The following is an 18,019-nucleotide window of genomic DNA, read 5'->3' as shown; positions in this document are numbered from 1 at the left end:
AATGAACGGTAGCGAGCCCAAGTCATACGCTGCACCTATATATGTAACTGTAGGTAGGAGTACATTTCCAGAATTCACACCCGCCGCGTTGGCTCCTCGCTCGCTCATAGTTTTGGCCTCGTATTTCGCGAATTTACGCCTTTTATTTAACCTGTCGCCTACAATAAAGTGGTCTTCGAACCGAATCTGTGCTAGAAGTGATGTACAGGACCCCATCGCAGGTTAAAACTCGTAGACAACATCGCCGCGAACTCGAGCGCACGCAATTGCAAATGGCGAGTACATCGAGCAACGCGCCCGCGCCCGCGCCCGCGGAACCTATAGTTAATAAGTTCCTAGACCTCGGCACCGATAGTGAAAAAGTGAAACAGCCGAAGGATTTGGAACAAGTGAAAATGGAAACACCAAAAAGTGTACGTGGTTCGATTTCGTCTGCCAAGTCGGAGTTATCTACGTCATCATCCATTGCAAGACGTAAGCAATTAGAATTTGAAGCCGCTCAGGCCAAGGCCCAGATTGAGTTGGCACTTATTGATAAAAAGCTAGAAGCTGATCTAGCCCAAGTTGACGCCGAAGAATCGCAGAGGGAAAATGAGCGCGGTAGTGAAGCGAGCGGAGGTGCGCCTAGCAACAGAGCGCGGTCTAGCGTCGAACGATGGTTGAGTCAAGGTCACGACGAAACTACTTACATACCGCAGCCAGATGTGCCCTATCAGCCACAGCAGCAAGCACTGCCACCCAACCCTGCACCAGCACCCGTCAACTTACCTATAGTCCGGCAACCCGATGTCCCCAGTGACAGCATTCGAGAACTAGCGCTTACCTTGAAGGATATCATGACGAACTCGTCAGCCAAGCGCGAGGATCGTTTGCTTAGCCGCCTGTCTACGCCACGAGACTTACCGATTTTCAGCGGCGACAGCGTCGAATGGTTGCACTTTAAAAAGGCTTACACGGAATCTACTCGAGTTTGTGAGTTCAGTGAGTCTGAGAACCTGGAGAGACTACGTAAAGCACTGCGAGGCGACGCCAAGGACACGGTCACCGCTCTGCTGATCGGTAACACCCCGCCCGCAGCCGTCATGGAAGCTCTCGAATTAAGGTTTGGCCGATCGGAAGTCATCATCATGAACCTTACGACGCAGCTGAAGAAGCTACCTTCGTTACCCACGTCGTACCATTATGACCTAATTGATTTTTCAATTAAAGTAAATAACTGCGTAGCAACAATAGGTGCGCTAAATAAGCCAGATTATCTACGCAGCCCTGAGCTCGCATCAGCTGTTCTTAACAAGCTACCGAGCACTTTGATTGGCAAATGGACCGATTTCGCATACAAAAGATTAGATGAAGACCAGCCTAAGTTGACCCTAATCTCTGAGTTTCTTAAACAAGAAGCACAAATGTTATCACTAGTTGGAATGACACAGGTACGTGAACAAAGTAAGCTGAGTGAAATAAAAACTACAGCAAAGTACTCAAGTGATAACAAAGTCCGTATTAATCGGCCTGTATTAACAACTAAAGCCGTCGAGGAAAACAAAGATTGTAAATTTTGCTCAAAAGGATTTCACCCGCTACCAGAGTGCCGTGTGTTCAAACGTGCCATGCGCCGTGATAGATGGAAGTTCATCAAATCGCAAGGACTTTGTTATTGTTGTCTGACGTCACGACACGACAGAGAAACATGCCCCGCGCCCGTTTGCGACATAAATGGTTGTGGACTCGCACACCACAAGATACTACACTGGAAGAAGCCTACGTCATCACAATCAGCTGACGCGGTCGTCGACCCGCCGCCCGAGCCGGCCCCGGCGCAGGCTCAACCGCCGGCCCCCGAGCCGGCACCTTCGGCCCCCGACACCGTGGCACATGTTACATCGGATTGTGCTAAACCTTCTTCTACGGATAACGTTATGGTAAAAGTAGTGTCAGTGCGATTGCGTGGACCTAAAGGTACCGTAAGTACATACGCGCTACTGGACGATTGCTCTTCAGTGTCTATGATAGACTCTGACCTAGCAACCGAGCTAGGTCTTAAATGTGAACAACCGCGTTCTATAAAGTTTACCGACGCGTTTGGACTAGAAGTGTACCAATCAGCCGTACCGACCGTCATCGCTCAGATAAGTGGACAAAACAATAACAATAGTTATGACATTAAGTTGCGTAAAGTGTCTAAATTACATTTACCAGCACAAGATTTGTCTGTAATTAGGAGTTTAAATTGTAAACGTTTATCTCATATTAAGGATTATGTGTGTAAAAGTCGTGTTATGCCGCGCATTCTTATTGGGGAAGATAATTACTTTTTAATCGCTCCGATTGAAATCATTCATGGTAGTGAAACCGAGCCCTATGGATCTCTGTGCAAGTTAGGTTGGTCAATTCATGGCAATTGTGGTCGCACTCACTCTAACGCTGCCAACGTGTTCCATCTCAGTCACACAGACAGCGAGAATATAGGTGAATTAAATGATTTAATTAAACATTCTTTTTCCCTAGACTCCATAGGAATTTCAACCTTACGCCGTGAAAATAGCGATCATTTAAGGGCGTTGCAGATATTAGAAAATTCCGCGCGCCTTATCGGAAATCAATGGGAGGTTGGTCTGCCGTTCAAGAAGGACGTATGCACCATGCCAGATACACGCGAAGCTGCCTTAACGCGACTACAGTCTTTAATGCGCAAATTTGCTAAAGACGACGCGTACGCAGATCGCTACCGAATGGAGGTAAACAAGCTGTTTGCCGCTGGTTATGCACGTGAGCTCAAGGAAAATGAACTTTCGGCCGACCGCGTATGGTATCTCCCGCACTTCGGAATTCAGAATCCCAACAAACCTGGTAAGTTGAGACTTGTTTATGATTGTGCTGCTAAAGTAAATGGGAATTGTCTTAATAGTTATTTATTAACGGGACCAGACTTATATAACTCACTTATGGGAATTATGCTCAGGTTTCGCGAGAATAAAATAGTTATAATTGGGGACATTAAAGACATGTTTTTAAGGGTGAAAATAAGGCCGGAAGATCAACATGTACTTCGTTTTTTATGGCGGGAATCTCCGGGCGCACCCGTAAAAACATGTGTTATGCAAAGTCTATTGTTTGGTGCTACTTGCAGTCCTTTTATAGCTCAATTCATTAAGAATAAAAATGCATCGAAGTACGATGATTTATATCCGGAGGCGGTAAATGTTATTGTAAATAGTCATTATATGGATGATTGTTTATATTCAACTAGCAGTGTAGAAAATGCAGTTAAGTTGGTTGAACAAATTACTCTTATTCACAAGAGCGGTGGATTCGAGATACGAAACTGGTCCAGCAATAGTAAGGAGGTATTGAAAAAAATACCTACCGATGCGCTCGCGCAATCAGCTGTTCACTTCAAGGACGGAGTCATGAATACAACTGAGCGCACATTAGGGTTAATGTTTCATCCTTCAGATGATACTTTTGGATTTAGAATTTCATTTAATCGTGTTCCACAGGAGATATTAAATGGATCTGAGGCTCCTACGAAAGCAAAAATGCTTAGTCTCATCATGTCGGTTTATGACCTTCACGGTTTTTTGTCACCTTTTATTATAAAGAGCAAAATAATATTTCAGAACGTTCACCGCAGTGGCGTGGATTGGAACAACCGCATCCGACCGGAGGAGCATGCGTGCTGGGTAAGGTGGCTCAACGAGCTTAAACTACTAGCATCGCTGCGCATACCACGGCACTACGCTGACGCGGGAGCATGGACGCGATGCTATGACGATTCGGCGGATGGGGTGAGTGACCCCACCATTATAAGTACCGAATTGCATGCTTTTTGTGACGCCAGCAGTAAGGCATATGCCGCTGTTGTTTATTGGCGTTTTGTTCGCTCAGATGGGACTCTGAATGTATGTTTTGTGGCTAGTAAAAGCAGAGTGACCTCACTTCGTCCGGTATCCATACCGAGGTTGGAACTTCAAGGTTGTTTGCTCTCTGCTCGTCTTGCCGCCACAATACAGAGCGAGCACAAAGATATTAAGCCAAACAAAAGGTATTTTTGGACGGATTCAAATACCGCCCTCCAATGGATTCGCAGTGACCCAAGAGACTATAAACCATACGTCGCTCACCGCCTTGGTGAGATTGACGAGTTGACCACTGCGTCAGAGTGGCGTTACGTGCCCACGGCCTTAAACGTAGCCGATGTGGCCACTCGCGAGGATGCGCCACCTCTGCAGTTCGATGATGTATGGTTCCAGGGGCCTAGGTTCTTGCGTGAACGCGAAAGTGAGTGGCCCAAGGATCTTAAGAGTTCTAAGCAGCTCGAAGAGGCTGTTTGTGAACGTAAGATTATTAACGTCGTGTCCTCGGCCGACTGTACTAGCACGCTGCCGGTACCTAACGAAAATAATTTTTCGTCGTGGATTCGATTAATTATGACAACTGCAAGGGTATTATTATTTATAAAAAAATGTCAACGTAAATGTAATCGAATCGACACCGGGCTGGTGCAGTCGGCAGAGGACCTGTTGATTAAAAAATGTCAACATGATTCTTTTCTTGCAGAAATTGATTGTTTAAAGAAAAATAAGCCGTTATCGAAAGATAGCCGGCTACTGCAGTTAACGCCTTATCTTGACGATGCGGGCCTACTACGGGTAGGAGGCCGTATCGACAAGACTGTGGGTGTCAAGGAGTCTGCGAAGAGGCCAGTGATTCTTGATGGCAAGCATCGAATCACCAGACTGCTCGTAGAACACCACCACAGGCGAGCACTGCACCGAGCTCAAGAACTAGTAGTTAATGAGTTAAGGCAACACTATTGGATTTTGCAACTGCGACCAACTGTACGCGCAGTCGCAGCTCATTGTCTCTTGTGCAAATATCGCCGCGCCATGCCGCAGCCGCAGCGCATGGGTGACCTGCCAGCTGCCCGGCTGCAGCACAACCGTCGTCCGTTTTCGTTCACCGGAATTGACTTTTTTGGCCCAATGGAGGTCACCGTCGGTCGTGGTAGGCAAAAACGCTATGGTATGTTATTTACATGCCTGACAGTTCGAGCCGTTCATGTCGAAATAACGGAAAGCCTTACAACTGACTCGACCATAATGGGTTTGAGACGGATGATAGCCCGTAGAGGTACCCCTACCGCGATATACTGCGATAATGGGACAAATCTTAAAGGCGCCGATTTAGAATTGAAACGCAGTATCGCTGAACTAGACAGCGATGCGCTGCGCCGTGATGGACTCGTGAGAGGAATCGAGTGGAAGTTTATTCCTCCAGGCGCTCCAGAGATGGGAGGCGCATGGGAGCGTATGGTGCGCACTGTAAAATCATCCCTGCGAGCTGTACTCAAGGAACGCGCACCACGCCCAGAGACGCTCTCAACATTGATGGCTGAGGTTGAGGTCTTGGTCAACAGTCGTCCAATAACGTACGTATCGACGGACCCTTCTTATCCAGAAGCTCTGACGCCTAATCATTTTTTGATTGGCACGTCATCAAATGGACCAGCTTTTGGTAGGTACGACAACGAGGACCTCCACCTAAAACGTCAGTGGCGGATAGCGCAACGTCTCACTGATATGTTCTGGGCACGTTGGCTTAAGGAGTATTTGCCTACACTTCTTCCACGACAGAAGTGGACGCGCGAAAGGCGTTCCTTACACGTAGGAGATTACGTAATCCTAGTCGAACCTAACTTAGATCGTGGATCATGGCGGCACGGAATAGTGAGTGCGACACACGCCGGTACTGATGGACGTACTCGCGTGGTCGATGTCCGCACGCGCACCGGTATTTTACGCCGTCCCGTCACACGCGTCGCCTTACTTGCACCAGAGATGGCTCGTGATGACTAGTCATCACTAAGGGGGTGGGATTGTAGGCGACGCATATATTTTATGTGAACTGTACTTTTAGGTTTATCAATTTTTATTGTTGTTGGTTAATTTTGGTACTTGTTACGCCATCTAGTGTAAACTATTCTAATTAAAGCTACATAAAACAATGAACGGTAGCGAGCCCAAGTCATACGCTGCACCTATATATGTAACTGTAGGTAGGAGTACATTTCCAGAATTCACACCCGCCGCGTTGGCTCCTCGCTCGCTCATAGTTTTGGCCTCGTATTTCGCGAATTTACGCCTTTTATTTAACCTGTCGCCTACACGTGGTTTTATTTTATACTTCTATTGCCCTCTATTTGTTTTTATCATACTCGGCTTGTAAAACGTAGATGTTCTTTGGTAACTAAGCAACTTGACTAGTGGTTCTGTGAGCTCCTTGCGAACATAGCTTATAACTCAATAAATGTACCTATGGCGCCGCCATTTGGAAATAAATATCTATTTAATCAATATCAATAAATAATTATTCAATCATCGAACCTGCTCACAAAAATTCACGAGAATTGGTTGTCAATTGCGACCTGTAGACGAGAACATCCGGAGATCCGGACATACGAAAACATTTTTGCCCAAGCTGAAACGGAGACCTTAGCTAATGCTCGGTCAACGAACGGTTATTAACCGTAATTTTTTTTATAGCACGATTAAGAATATTATTAATCGAAAAGCACCATCATGCGTGCAATTTGGTAACTCTATACGGAGCTTGCATGAACTATAGGGGGCAGCACAGGAGCTGTCAGATTTTTGGCGCGAGGCGTATTGAAGTTTATCCTTCCGATGTATAGGCCAGGAAATAAATGCCCAAAAAAAGGTATAGAGGGAAATACTTGGAACACAATTTTTGACTGCGTAGCTTTGTTAGGAGGTGAACATATCAAAAGTCCCCGGCCATAACCCTGGTGCTGGGGGGGAGGGGGGTTTGAAGGTTCCATTTTTCGGTTTTTCGATTATATCTCGGAAACTATGCATCTGAGCGACTGGGCCACTTATACAAAATGAAAAGAGACTTAATTTGTTACAAGTTTTATTTAGTCAATTTTTTCGATATCTTGTGTAGTTTTTGAGATATCCGCTCTTGAAGGTTTATTTAGGGCTCTCATTTTTATCTTGATTATCTACATCAGTAAAGCTGCTAGGCCGAGTTTGGTAACGTTTTCGTATAAATCGGGGGTGCTGAATTCATTTATGGTATTAACATTGACACTTTTCCGCAGTAAAAATTCCGATTTAGTTGAAATTTGGTAAATAGGTGTTTTTGGTCCCGAGACAGGATATAATATAGTTTTTATCTTAAAAATCATACTTTGAAGGTGTGAAATTTGGTGTGAGGGGAATTCAGCTTTTTCGCCGTAGTTGAATTCCTGTGGTTAATACTGTTTAAATTTAGGTTTGAAGTCATGTTTGGTATCATTATCAACTAAATCAAACATGTAGACTATCTTAAATATTATTTAAATAGGTTCAGCGGTTATTGATTCCCCATACAAATTTCCACCCCACTTTTCACACCCTTAAAAGATGATTTTGGTTATAAAAACTATCCTATGTACTGTCCCGGGACTCAAACCATCTCTATACCAAATTTCAAAGAAATCGGTTCGGCGGTTTAAGCGTAAAGAGGAGTTTTATAAAATAGTTATTTACGATACAAGTGCGGAAAAGAGGAAATTCGAAACGAGTGGCGATAAATTAAAACACGACCGCAGGGTGTTTTAAATCGACACGAGTGGCGAATTACCTATCAGCACGTGTATCGTACAACGTTTTACAGTACATATGGCCCTTTAAACTTTCGACATATGCACGAAAAGTGCTCTTTTACGCACTAGTGCGAGAAAGTAGCACCATATGTACTGTAAAATCATTTTTATAAATTTTATTTTCACTTAGGAATGGTGTCAATGTTGATACCATAAATGAATTCAGCACCCCCGATTTATACGAAAACGATCCCAAACCCGGCCTAGCAGCTTCACTGATGTAGATAATCAAGATAAAAATGAGAGCCCTAAATAAACCTTCAAGAGCGGATATCTCAAAAACTACACAAGATATCGAAAAATTTGACTAAATAAAAATTGTAACAAATTAAATTTTCTTTTCATTTTGTATAAGAGGCCAAGTCGCTCAGACGCATAGTTTCCGAGATATAATCGAAAAACCGAAAATTGGAACCTTCAAACCCCCTCCCCCCAGCACCAGGGTTATGGCCGGGGACTTTTGTAATGTTGAATAAATATAAATATATGTTCCCCTCCTAACTAGTCCAAACAAAGCTACGCAGTCAAAAATTGTGTTCCAAGCATTTCCCTCTATACCTTTTTTTGGGCATTTATTTCCTGGCCTATTAAGACAAGATAGTTTTCGCGAAAGCTCCATTTAACGGCTTGAGGACCAGGTACATGAAACTACATTGTTTGTAAAGCAAAAAGAAATCTTAATACTTAATAAAATAAAATAAAAATGCATTTTGACATCATTTTAGTATTAAAAACCTTTGAATAAAGTTACACTTGTAACTGAAAAAAACTTGATTACCATAAAACGCAAAATCTCGCAGAGCAGTACTGAGATGACATCTGTCAGCGTACCCATGCCGTTTGAAAAATACTATAGCCCGGTGGAATTTTACGCGCAAAATTTACGATAACTTAAAATATTCATTTAAATTGTATGGTGTACAGGGCCATTATAATCTGTATAAAATGCTCAATGTAACAAACGTATTTTTCAACACACTTGCTTTGCACTTGCTCAAAACGACGTTTTTATTCCACCGATTTTTAGCTCATAATCCTAGATATTAAACACGCGTGCTTTTTCATTGTATTATCCGACTGAATTAAGAAGGTTGCTAATAATATGGGCATGGAAACGGAGCCTTCTTTAATTGGTCGGACGTCGGACTGGCGGGCACCGGCGCCCTCCGACCGCCTGCCGCGGCCCGGCCGGCCCGCCCGCGGTCGGGGCGGGGGGCGTCCGGCAGTATGACAGATGCAAGACTGCATGTACTGTTTTAACAATTAAAATTTGATTAATATGAAAGTTTCTTTTTTTTCCTCGCAAGTGTGTTGAAAAACGTCGTATAAAACGCGTGTGCATTGGTCATTACACACATGGGCTTTCTTATTGAATCACACAATATCGCCTCGTGTGTAATGACCAACTTAGCACACTTGTATCACAATGTACTATAGTTTGACAATGATTAATACTGTATCCATGTAAATAACTTTGTACCATACCCATAGGGTAAAAAACGGGACCCTATTAGATGTAGACGTAGTGTAGGGACGCCCGGCCTGAAGCAGACGGGCTGTCGATCACGTGTTCATTCAGCCCAGTTCCCTGAAGTTGGAGCTGCAGGTTACTGTCCCGGCGGCATTCCCACACTATTCTCCTCAAATCTTCTTGTTTTCCTGCAGAACAGAAGGACATCTTTAAGTTCGACGTTCTTTAGTTTATTCTCTTTCAGCGTGTCTCTACCGAATGTATTATATCGCGGTGCCGTATACATAATACACTCTGCTAGTAAGTGAAAGATAGTCTCCTCCTTACCACAATGCGGACAGGAGGCGTAATGATACCTGTCAGTAGTCTCAGACTGCTCTTACCTGGTTATACAAAAGATACAGCTGGTTCTCCTGTGATCTATACCTTTAATCATCATCTTCGACTGTCTACATCCAGCGTCTTCTTCCCATACTCTCTGTGCTTTTATATCTTTTACCTTCTCTATTACTCCCTTCGTGACATCCGCTGACATGGGCAGAGCCGCTTCCGGACCTATATCCCGTCTCCGCCCCTTTCCTCGCCAGCTCGTCCGCTTTCTCATTACTCACTACTACTACACGGGACCCTATTACTAAGACTCCACTGCCTGTCTGTCTATCCGTCTGTTTGTCACCAGGCTGTATCTCATGAACCGTGATAGTATTTCTGTTGCCGCTATACGCATAACAACAAATACTAAAAACCGAATACAATAAGTGGGGCTCCCATACAACGTGATTTTTTTGCCGTTTTTGCGTAATGGTACGGAACCCTTAGTGCGCGAGTCCGACTCGCACTTGGCCGGTTTTTGAGTTTATCGCGAACATACAAACACATAGACAGACGCGGCGGGGCACTTTGTTTTATAAGGTGTAGTGATGACCGGTCATTAATTATACTGCCCGGTTAATCAAGTTGACCGTAACATACCTATGTATGTAACTATGTTTATAAAGGTCAAATATTGCAAGTTAAATTTGACCCACTTCCCAGTTTCCGATAAGTCGGGTGTCGTGTCCATGCCATATTATGGTATCATCAAACTGATCTGATGATGGAGAAAGGAGGTGGCCACAGGAACTCTATGATAAAACAACGAAACCCAATTGTGGTTAGGTTTTTTTAGAATTGTCTCGATGAGTATTAGTTGCCTGTGGCAGGGGGGTGTCACTGCGCAGTTTAGGTATATTTGGCCGGGGCACCGCCCGGGAAGGTGTATGGCAGTGGGCTGCCGCTCGGCTCGCACGATAGTCGTGTCACGTGGCGCTCGCGCAAAATTGTAAATACTCAATGGCTTCGAAACCTAAATCGCGATCTAATCTGTATAAAAGATAATGTTCTGTTTACGGATGTCTGAATAAACGGAAGAACAAGGAAGCAGAAAAAACATTTTTTTTAAATTCCTGACTATATTGACCGACATATTTTCAAAGGAATTAGTACTTCTGTGGCATACCTACTTCCGTGAGAATCAGACTACTATCTCCGGCTAAAAATTTTATGTTTACAGAATCAACATTTGTAATTCATACATATTTATCTTAAAAATAATAAATTAGTAGGTATAGGTACAAAAACTTGTCAAGTGACAACCCCGTGCCGACACTCGCAGCTCGGTCATAAAACTGCGGCGCGCAAAGAAGATTCACGGTTCGTGCGCAGTTATAAGTTTCAATTTCGCTTGCAGGCGGCGAGCGTAGGTATAATTTTATGCCTAAATCTGGCTTTTGTGAAAGAGTGAATTTTCTGTACGGTAGTACTATAAGTTATTCTGTGCCTGTGGAAAGATAAGTACAGTCAGCGATAAAAGCTTGTACCAAAAATGAAATTTTTGTCAAAAAGTTATTATACAATAACTTACTAGTGGCTCTATGAGCTGTAGACCTCGCGTTAAGGTTAGAAAATAAAAAGTGAAAAATACTTAGTTCGTTAAGTCGTTATCGCAGTGAACTAACAATGGTCTTAAGCGCCATAGACGCTATTGGCGCTTAAGTCCTTTATGCCAATTTCCGCATTTTGAAAAAATTACAAAAACTGTATCGACAAAAAAAAGTCAATTTAATCATAGTATCTGGTCACAAAATTACACGAGAATCGGTTAAGAATTGCGACATGTAGAGTACATCCGGACATACGAAAGCAAAATGCCCAAGATAAAATTAAAATTGAGACCTTTGCTAACGCTTCGGTCAATTATCGTTTATGAAAATCATCCAACCTTTGCTAAGTGGCTAAGTAGGTAGTAATGAGATAAAATATTACGTCATTCTATTATGCAACAAAGAAACACAATCACATTCTTACGTAAATAATTATTGATATACAAAAATAATCAAATGATCGTGACATAGCGCGATCTAGTTACGAGTAGTTGATACAAACACTTATAATATTATCTAGATACAATGATTTGATTAATTAATTACCTAGCGCCTGTAGTAGTAGATGGCGATACCTTTGAAATGCTCGGCAGGCTCACTTCCGGCCATTTGAGAGCTGGCAGACGAGTGTTTTCTGAAGCTACATATAAATTCCTGTCTGTTGCCAAGTCTCATCTAGGTCACAGGATAAGTAATAGTACTACCGTACAGAAAGGACACTTCCTACAAACCCTAAGTTTGACAGCGATTCAGGGTCGAATCATGCTGTCCGTTTCTGTATGGCACTGTCCCTTTCGGCTATTTTGGGTTGTCAAGATTCAAGTAATTACCTTATCGGTGGCCGTGCACGCAAAGGGACGTCAAGTTGTGCCAACCCTAATAATTGCTCGGAGCAATGCTCAGACGAACGCAGCCGAGTTTGCCCGAAAGGAGGAGTGTCCCCCCACTGTCTAGGTATCAGATGACGTAAATTTAACTTTTTTTTGTCACCGGAAGTGGTACTATTTATTTTGGTTATTGGTTTCGGCCAATTCTATTTTTATTTTCTATTTTGTCGAAACTAAGCATCACTTTTATGAACGTGTGCCATGGCCCATGAGGCTTATCAGGGTATCAGATGGCGTAGCAAATGATACGGTCTCGGTCGGTACTATAAACAATTCGAGGTCACAACAGTGCTTCAATGCTGATAATAATTACGGAAATCGTGTCACAGTGATTCGGCATTTTATATAAAGCAGCTAACTTTGTAAACAAGTTTACGATGTACCTACGTATGTGGATTCCGGTTTGATACAGCCAAATATCATAATAACGTGTTACTAGAATATCAGAATGTCAAAACAGATTATTCTCATAATGACTAAGCTCGAAATGACTACGCCTACTTCTTAATATACCGTATTCGTAATATGACTATAATTCATTTAGACTATCGCGTTATACTTGCCAATAATACCATTTCCCAAAATGTCTAAAACTTGACTATTCTATTCTAAAGACAATAAGGTACACCGATGTTCAATAAGATTGTCGTTGATAATGTTTGTAAGGGGCCCACTGACTATCAGTCCGCCGGACGATATCGGCCTGTCAGTTGTTCGGAACTGGAAAATTTTTGTTCTAACTGATAGGCCGATATCGTCCGGCGGACTGATAGTCAGTGGGCCCCTTCATGTGAATTGAGGACTGTCTGACGCTACCCTTTTTCGAACTTTCAAAACGATTTTGCTACTGTGGAATTTATATGAAACACTAGCATGTGACGCCACAATCAAATTACCTCCTTTTTATAGTTTTATACGGGTTTTAAAATAGAAATTGTGTCTAAAAATAACTGCTGTCTACGTTTCTCTATTAATCTTTTGGTGCTTTATTTAATGCATGGTGCAAAACTTAGGTTAGGTAGGCTAAATTTTACCTCCTGAACATTCAACTTGTGGTAGCCATGGTCTCCCATCAGTAGTGTCTCCAGCAGAGACTTGTACAGCAAAGTCTTGCAGTCGCGGAGGGACATTCTTTAGTCTTACTGGTTATGGAGCTTTTTTGTCGAAAAGCTGCATTTTAAAATAGAAGCAAGCCACTTTGCATGATGATAGTGTGATGACGCGCCACAGCACGCACACATACAAGGCGGCACCACAACACAGCCACGCAGAACCGGCCGCCTGTCCGAGCGCCGCGCCCCACCGCCGACCGCGCCGCGCACCCCGCGCGCCGAACCGTATATAACCCCGCGCACTCGCAGCGATCGGGCAGTGTTCTTCGCAGTCGCGGATCGGCTGCTAGGGGCACTGCACTCTAGCTGAGCGGTGTGTGGTTCACGCGTCAGCTCCCTAGAGACTCCTTCCCCCTCTTCCTCGGTACGTTGAGCGGTGTGTGGTTCACGCGTCAGCCCGGGTACCTTGCTAGAGGATTCTATACCTTACCCTTGGGGACAGTAGTGCCGGGAGCGTGGTAGACGCCCAGCACACTGTCCTTGCCCCGAGATCCCGTCACTCCGCCCGAAGGAATAGCAGCGCAGTGTGTGGTTACGCGTTAGCACTCTATCCCTTCGGTACAACCCCGATCCCGTTCCGTACACCGTAAGCCTGGCCCTGCCGACCGTCCCGAGGGTCAGCACAACCCCGTATGGTTGTCGCGGATAGATTAGGGATTCGCGCCCGTCATTAACATCCCGAATAAGGGATCCCGTCCCGTGCGCATTAGCGTAGGCTCTAGCATACCCGTTTGATCCTATTATAAATAAACCGGCATAAAAGCCCGTAGATTGTAGAGATATAAATCAATGTTTCTTTACTCACCCCTCTGCCCTCTCATCCCTGAGCTGTCGAGACATAACCCGAGGTCCCGTCTGGACCGAGGGAGATCGTACATGCTGCCACACTCGTCCCGACGCGTGTGACAACATTACATCTGGCGCCCAACTCAAAAACTCGCGTAAGAGCTCAATCGCTCGAGAGGACTCAGGTTATTTCATCTTAAAGTTGTTTTTATTTTTATTAAAAGATAAATCCGTATAAAAACATAATATAGCGTATCCCACCCGCCCGAAATACAGTCCCGACACACGATAGTTAACACAGGTAAGTTAACGTGACAGATACCACAAGTCCGCTACAAAGCAACAGCTTGGGTATACCGCTTAAAAAACTCGGAGCTGATAGAGGCAGTTACCGACAGAGCCGAACCAGAACCGTAGAAGAAATCCGAAAAGGGTTAGTCGAGACCCTAAAAGAAGAAGCCGCTTTCCAGACACCGAAACAAAGTAAGTCAAGAAACATGTCCGACAACAGTGCGAAAACAATCACGAAACTCATAAGAGAGTGGAACCTTTCCTTCAAAACAACCGATTGTCCAGTAGACTTCATTGAGAGGCTAGAAGAGCTCGTAGCGGCAAGTGGCATTCAAAATAAAGACATATTACCCGCACTGCCACGTATCCTGCAAGGAAAAGCACTCCTCTGGCACAGGAATAACGCAGAGCAATGGACGACATGGGAAGAGTTCGTAAGTTGTTTTAAATTATATTATTTTCCAAGCAATTACGAGGAAGAACTCGTCGCTAAGATAGTCGCGAGAAAACAACAAAATAGGGAGACGTTTACACAATACGTGACGGACCTACAAACTTTAATAAGAAGACACGGAAGCCTCACCGAACCAGAGAAACCACCGCATACATGAAAACATGTTGAAAAGTTATAAAATGTATATTAAAAAACAGGATTTCAAGGACCTCACAAGTTTAATAAAGCTCGCAAAGGAGTACGAAAGCTTCACACTAAACACACCCGAAACGGAGCCCGCAGCATCGGAGGGAGACAGCGATACATGCTGGGAAACAGCAACTCCAGAAAGTAACCCGCAAACGACGTATACCGCAGGCCCAAGTAGGCCACATGATTCGTGCCAATCAAGGACACAGGACTGCGAAGATCACCGCAAAATAAACCCCAATTACGACTCGAAGACGTGTTGCTGGTCTTGTGGAAAGCCAGGACACGATGCGGAGGCATGCAGAGGCAGACGGCAAGTATTCTGCAGCAAGTGCGGAAAGCTAGGTGTACTTAGCAAAGACTGCTGCAAGAAATGGGGGAAAACCGAAGCCCTAGGCGTGTCTGACAGCCCAAGGGAAGACACCCGTCCGTACACAAAAATACAAATAATGGGACAGAAATACCGCGGATTAATCGACACCGGCTCCACGAACACGTACATCAATCAACAAACATACAACGAGTGCAAGGACGAAGCAATATTAGAAAAAGATATTAGAATACCGATCGTGTTAGCAAACGGACACAGAACGGAAGCCAAAAAGAGTATCCTGGTGGAGTTACAAGTAAAAAACGTCAAAATAAAGCACTGGGTACGAGTGTTACCTACAGCAACCGAAATAATAATCGGCATGGACGTACTACGACGGCTCGGAATGACCCTAAGATGGCCGCAACACGACGTAACCGACACCGATAATGAGACAAAACCGCCGGAACGAGAAGATATTAAGTTACCAAGACATACTCCAGAAAAATCCAGAACGAATCACAACAACAAATTACAGGATACAAAACGGAACCACTCAGAACCAGTTAAACAGAAATATTACCCGCGGAACCCCAAACAACAGCAAAACATAGCCACATACATCGAAAATAAGAATACAACATGGGATAAATACCGAACCGAATTTAATTTTGCCCTAAATACGCCCGTCCAACCGTCAACAAAATATACACCCGCATTCCTACGATATAGCAGAGAACTACGGAACCCTCAGAACAATCAAAACTCATTCCCGGAACCACAGGTTAAAGAAATTAAAAAACGACATGAAATAGTACGGAAAAACCAAGAAAAAACATCAACAATACAAAGAAGTTATTACGACAAAAACAAACGCCCGTGGAACCCTAAAATACGTGACCAAGTATTAAGAAGAAATTTCACATTATCGAACGCCGAAAAAAGCTATTCCGCTAACTTGGCTCCTAAGTACATAAGACCGACCATACATCATTCTAGAATAGAAATCTCCAGTTATATACCTACTACAAGAAAAAAAAAACCGCAAACGTAAAGTTGTAACAGCGCATAATATAAAGAATATGAAACCTTTACGCCAACTGAATAAAACATAACCGTCCCGTGACCACACAACCGGCAGTTAGGTATAGGGTATAGGTACCATGCAAAATAGCATACAAGAACGCAAACGAAAGCCGGCATAATCATTAAAAGGAATAGGGTTCATTATAAGTCGCACCGCACACGAGAGCCGGCAACCGAGAGATATTATAACCAAAGATAGGAGTAACTACCTACAGAAGAGTAAAATCCAACAACGAGATACAATACTAAAATTACCGTAACCGCGAAATAAATAACGACAATAACTCTCTGATCATTCAATGCTTCTTGCAGGGAGCGTAGAACACGGCAACTCGTAAACAAACTATGTCGAGCGCACGGAAATGAACCGTACACAGTCCGCATAAGGTCTAACCAAAATTTTAGAAAATAAAAAAACTCAAAATTAAAACCCAGAATATCACAGATTAAGTGAACCCAACCTCGGAAATGTCTCCAAAAGGGTACAAACGGACTATTACGAAAAAGATAAACGATATAAATATAACATAACAAGAAATAAAATAAAATTTAAATAACTAGAAACAAAACATAAACCATAAGCGCGAAACCTAACTACCTACTATAAAATTATCCGAAATTTCAGAAATAGAATACTGCCGATATAGTGCTATGGCCCGGCGTGGGCGTAGTACAGTCGGAACTCCACGGACCCAGTAGCGAGGCTGAAGCGGGAACGACAAACCCACCGTCACTCGCGACACCAGACCAGCCGTCACCAGCGAAACCAGGATAACGGCAGCCCAGCTGCCCGATGGGAGCGCAGGAACCGCCCCCAGGGCAGAACCAGAACCGGACGACCTGTGCGCGGGCTGCTAGCACAGGACGATAAGTATGGCACCTTACCATCAGTGGACTGGTAAGGGGACCTAGCAACCGCAACCAGAAATATAGTAAGGTATGAAGAGGATTATAATTATCACTACAAGTGAACATAAAAACAGGAATTAGTAGACACCCGAGTATATTTTAGTCGCCGTTAGCGACATGTGTCAACCCCGTATACAGTGTGTAAAAAAAAAAATACAGCCCACTTTTTTTTCCCAGTCTAATTTTTATTTTTAACCAAGCTAAAGTAATATAAATAAACACGATTACAGGTGATTTTTCCCCTACAGGTAAAAATCTCCTCAGCCGGGACGGGACTGTGATGACGCGCCACAGCACGCACACATACAAGGCGGCACCACAACACAGCCACGCAGAACCGGCCGCCTGTCCGAGCGCCGCGCCCCACCGCCGACCGCGCCGCGCACCCCGCGCGCCGAACCGTATATAACCCCGCGCACTCGCAGCGATCGGGCAGTGTTCTTCGCAGTCGCGGATCGGCTGCTAGGGGCACTGCACTCTAGCTGAGCGGTGTGTGGTTCACGCGTCAGCTCCCTAGAGACTCCTTCCCCCTCTTCCTCGGTACGTTGAGCGGTGTGTGGTTCACGCGTCAGCCCGGGTACCTTGCTAGAGGATTCTATACCTTACCCTTGGGGACAGTAGTGCCGGGAGCGTGGTAGACGCCCAGCACACTGTCCTTGCCCCGAGATCCCGTCACTCCGCCCGAAGGAATAGCAGCGCAGTGTGTGGTTACGCGTTAGCACTCTATCCCTTCGGTACAACCCCGATCCCGTTCCGTACACCGTAAGCCTGGCCCTGCCGACCGTCCCGAGGGTCAGCACAACCCCGTATGGTTGTCGCGGATAGATTAGGGATTCGCGCCCGTCATTAACATCCCGAATAAGGGATCCCGTCCCGTGCGCATTAGCGTAGGCTCTAGCATACCCGTTTGATCCTATTATAAATAAACCGGCATAA

General features: G+C 44.4%; 3 protein-coding genes across 3 annotated transcripts in view; 2 read left to right on the top strand and 1 right to left on the bottom strand.

Moving 5' to 3' along the window:
• Positions 1 to 18,019, bottom strand: part of LOC134742445 (FACT complex subunit spt16) — a 261,308-nt gene that overhangs the window by 168,044 nt on the left and 75,245 nt on the right. The window lies entirely within an intron of this gene.
• LOC134742464 (15-hydroxyprostaglandin dehydrogenase [NAD(+)]-like) overlaps positions 1 to 18,019 on the top strand; it is a 102,246-nt gene that overhangs the window by 46,077 nt on the left and 38,150 nt on the right. The window lies entirely within an intron of this gene.
• Positions 59 to 3,843, top strand: LOC134742172 (uncharacterized). Its single transcript, XM_063675151.1, has 2 exons — positions 59 to 2,847; positions 3,618 to 3,843. The coding sequence occupies exons 1-2, from the start codon at positions 201 to 203 to the stop codon at positions 3,701 to 3,703; spliced, it is 2,733 nt and encodes a 910-aa protein (XP_063531221.1). The 5' UTR covers positions 59 to 200; the 3' UTR covers positions 3,704 to 3,843.

Source organism: Cydia strobilella, chromosome 6, assembly GCF_947568885.1.
Source record: "Cydia strobilella chromosome 6, ilCydStro3.1, whole genome shotgun sequence".
Taxonomy (NCBI): domain Eukaryota; kingdom Metazoa; phylum Arthropoda; class Insecta; order Lepidoptera; family Tortricidae; genus Cydia; species Cydia strobilella.
Note: the sequence above shows the minus strand (reverse complement) of the source record. Positions and strands in the feature narration are given on the sequence as shown.